Raw genomic sequence first — 3,530 nt, 5'->3', positions numbered from 1 at the left:
AAAGGAGTATGAATGAAATAGTACTATATTTAAAATTCAAAATGGATAAGGTATGTATGTCAAACAATTATAGTTCAATAATATTCTAGTTGATATATCTGTAAAATTACACGCATAATTGTTCATTAATTTTGTTTTAGTATTACATTTTTAATTTACCATCACAATCAAATTACATACGCCAAAAGTATCCTTAGCTTAATAAAAATTTCAGTACTTCAATTACTACTTTCATCTTGAAACTAATAGCTTTTTATGTAGCAATTTACAAATTACAATTGGAAAAAGTAGTCATCAATCAATTAGGATTTTGGGATAGATGTATATATAGTTTACGAAACTTCTATTCTTCTAATTTCTACTCTCAAAATAAGAAGAGTCTAGGTGAATCGAATACAAATCTTGTGCTGTAGAAGTAGATGAAGTAGTCAATGGCACCTCCATTGTTGAGGTACTTTGGTGATCTTGGTGATAATACATTTCCAATGCTTCCAATTTCTTCTCATCCAATGACTCTGAAGCTAATTCTGGAACAATGGTTTTGCCTTCTAGCATGCTTACTACTGAAGACATAGTAGGCCTAAGTGTTGGAGACACATTAGTGCATAAGAAAGCAACATTGATCATCACCATCACCTCCTCTTTCTTCAAGTTTGAATCCAATAATCTTCTATCAACTATTTCCATTATATCACCTTTCTCTCTCAGCAAACGTGCCTAATACAGAAAGTGATAAATTTATTTCTAAATTAATAAGTTAAAGTTATTGGAACAAGGGTTTCCCAAACTAATAAGTAAGCAAGAACAGAGAAATAATATTTGAAAATTTTAATCTATTAAAATATTGACAACATCTATCAATTGTGTCTCTCTTAAATGTTTCATTTTTCTTGTTTATTTTAATCTTACAAACAGGTATAAAGAACACTTCTTTAAAAGTAGTAGATTAAAATGTAGAAGACTAGAATTCAAAAATTATTGTGTTTAGATATATAATTGTAAAATTTAGTTAAAATATTTGTGTACAAGAAATTTCTAAAAGAACACTTAGATATATGAAAAGGAAAGAGAAGTGGTTTGCTATGAGAATAAAATGAATAAATCACAAGTGTAAGTTTTAATGTGCAAGATTATAATACAAAATGTGACTATTATTTAACAGCTTTTAGTGTTAATTATCTATTTATTACTAAGAGACCTAAATTTATTCTTCTCCACATTCTTGTAACAAGATTTTTTATTATAAGTAACAATATAAATTCACAAAAAATAGGCACATTTTAGTATTTGATCATCAAGACAAGAATACTTACCCAATCAAGTAAAACGAATGCCCCTTCACTATGTTGGTTGGTTGTATTATTTCTTCCACTTACAATTTCTAAGGCAACAATTCCAAAACTATATACATCTGCTTTATCGGTTAATTGACCATGCATTGCATATTCTGGAGCCATATATCCACTGTATAATAAATTGAAAACAAATTATCAAATGTATCAACTTTATTAATTGACAAATAAATGTGTATGGTACATTTCAATTTTCATAAAAAAAAAAGGGTTAAATAATTGAGGATACATTAATGTATACTTTTTCTTATTTCAAGCAACAAGAAAAATAATTTATTAATCAAACTTTGCATAGAAAAAAAAATATAGAATCTTACTATGTGCCAGCAATACGAGTGCTAATATGGGTGTTGTCTTCTTCGTCAAGTTTAGCCAAACCAAAATCAGATATTTTAGGGTTGAGATATTCATCGAGCAAGATATTAGTGGCTTTGATATCTCTATGAACCACCTTCACTCTTGACTCTTCATGGAGGTATGCTAATCCTCGAGCAATACCAACACAAATCTTATGTCTTGTTTGCCAATCCAACTTTATTTGGTGTTCTTCACGGCCTTTTAAAAATCATTAAATTATATTAAAGAATACCGTATACTATATTTAATCATTTACATAAACAAAAATACTTTAACTAAATAGATTACCGAATAAAGCACGAGCAAGACTATTGTTTTGCATGTATTCATATATCAAAAATAACTGATCTCCCTCAACACAACATCCATAGAGTTTAACGAGACAAGGATGTTGTAAAGCAGAAATCATGCCTATTTCATTTAAGAATTCACGATTCCCTTGCTTTGATTTTGAAGAAAGTTGCTTGACTGCGATTATTGTACCATTAGGTAACTTTCCCTGCATTTTCAAAGAATACAATGCCATATAGTTCTTGGAATATAATAAGATAGAGATTTACATGTAGTAGTTTTCATATAGAGTTAATTTTTAAAAAAAAAAATTATTAGATGATCTAATATATTTGATTAAATTATTATCTAATAATTTTTAATTATCAAAACTTCAGATAAAGACAACTGCATTTTTATCATAGTTGCTAAATGATTATTATTCTCAAATACCATATAATAATGTGAAAATACAAATAGAAAATATATATGTGTTTCTATCTCTATATATGGTAAAATACCTTATACACGGGACCAAATCCTCCTTCTCCAATCTTGTTGATGATATCAAAGTTATTTGTTGCTATTTTGATTTGTCGTACAGAAAACATACCAGTTTGCAAATCTATACCCTTTAATTCTGAAAATTGAAGCATAACAAATATTAAACGTTGCTAATTGTCGAAAATGTTATAGTGTGTGACTCAAGATAAAAATCGTAATTATTATACCCTTAGCTACTTTTTTAAGTGATAAAAAATTATTTGATGTTTTATAAAATTATATCCTTAACTATTTTTCATTAACTTCTTTATTTCTCTCATTATTTTACTAAAATCAACTCTTTTATTTATTTTAATTATATTATTTAATATACATCTATAACTTAAAAAAAAATAATGCTACCAAAATGTCTTAAATAGACAATTTTTATTTTGCAAAAAAAGAATTTAAAAATTTAAAAATTATTTATGAACAGACTAAATAATTATTTCCCTTTCTAATAGTTACCTTTTGAATTTCTCTTTCCCAAACAGCCTTTCCACCAAAGCATGCCAAATATCAACAAGATGATAATAATTGCCACGGCAACAACAATTCCAACCACAGCAGCTGTTGATATTCCACTTCTATGATCTGAGGAAGCATAAATTAAAGTTGGCATGCATAATTATCGTTTGAAAAAAGAATAATGAAAAGTTGTATTATATTGCTTCTAATTCAAAAAAGAAAAAAAAAATTAAGAACTAAAAACCTACCACGATAGACAGATATGGCTGATATAAGAGGACCATAAATTGATTTTTGTGGGATAGCAGTTGTTCCTTTGCCAGCCCAGTAAAAACGAATCTCTAAGGTACCATTAATCACACTTGCATTGAACGATTTTATAACTTTTTTACCTATGCCTCCTGCTTCTTCTGCAATGTTGAAGTCCTTTCGCACTAGGTTTCCCTATAACACTTCAATTTCAACCTCAATTTGACATTATTATTATTATTATTATTATTATTATTATTATTATTATTATTATTATTATTATTATTATTA

At 27.4% G+C, this 3,530-nt stretch overlaps 1 protein-coding gene across 1 annotated transcript in view; it reads right to left on the bottom strand.

Annotated features, from left to right (window-relative positions):
• The window catches only part of LOC107612964 (probable leucine-rich repeat receptor-like serine/threonine-protein kinase At3g14840), a 16,074-nt gene continuing 12,895 nt past the window's right edge, over positions 352-3,530 (bottom strand). The window contains exons 18-24 of the mRNA XM_016314769.2: positions 3,239-3,434; positions 2,991-3,116; positions 2,501-2,619; positions 1,998-2,208; positions 1,670-1,907; positions 1,314-1,464; positions 352-717 (exon numbers count right to left, since the gene is read on the bottom strand). Of these exons, the coding sequence (XP_016170255.1) occupies positions 352-717; positions 1,314-1,464; positions 1,670-1,907; positions 1,998-2,208; positions 2,501-2,619; positions 2,991-3,116; positions 3,239-3,434 (1,407 nt within the window). The remainder of the gene's footprint in view (positions 718-1,313; positions 1,465-1,669; positions 1,908-1,997; positions 2,209-2,500; positions 2,620-2,990; positions 3,117-3,238; positions 3,435-3,530) is intronic.

This window comes from Arachis ipaensis, chromosome B08 (assembly GCF_000816755.2).
Source record: "Arachis ipaensis cultivar K30076 chromosome B08, Araip1.1, whole genome shotgun sequence".
Classification (NCBI taxonomy): domain Eukaryota; kingdom Viridiplantae; phylum Streptophyta; class Magnoliopsida; order Fabales; family Fabaceae; genus Arachis; species Arachis ipaensis.
This window is presented reverse-complemented; position numbering and strand designations above follow the sequence as displayed.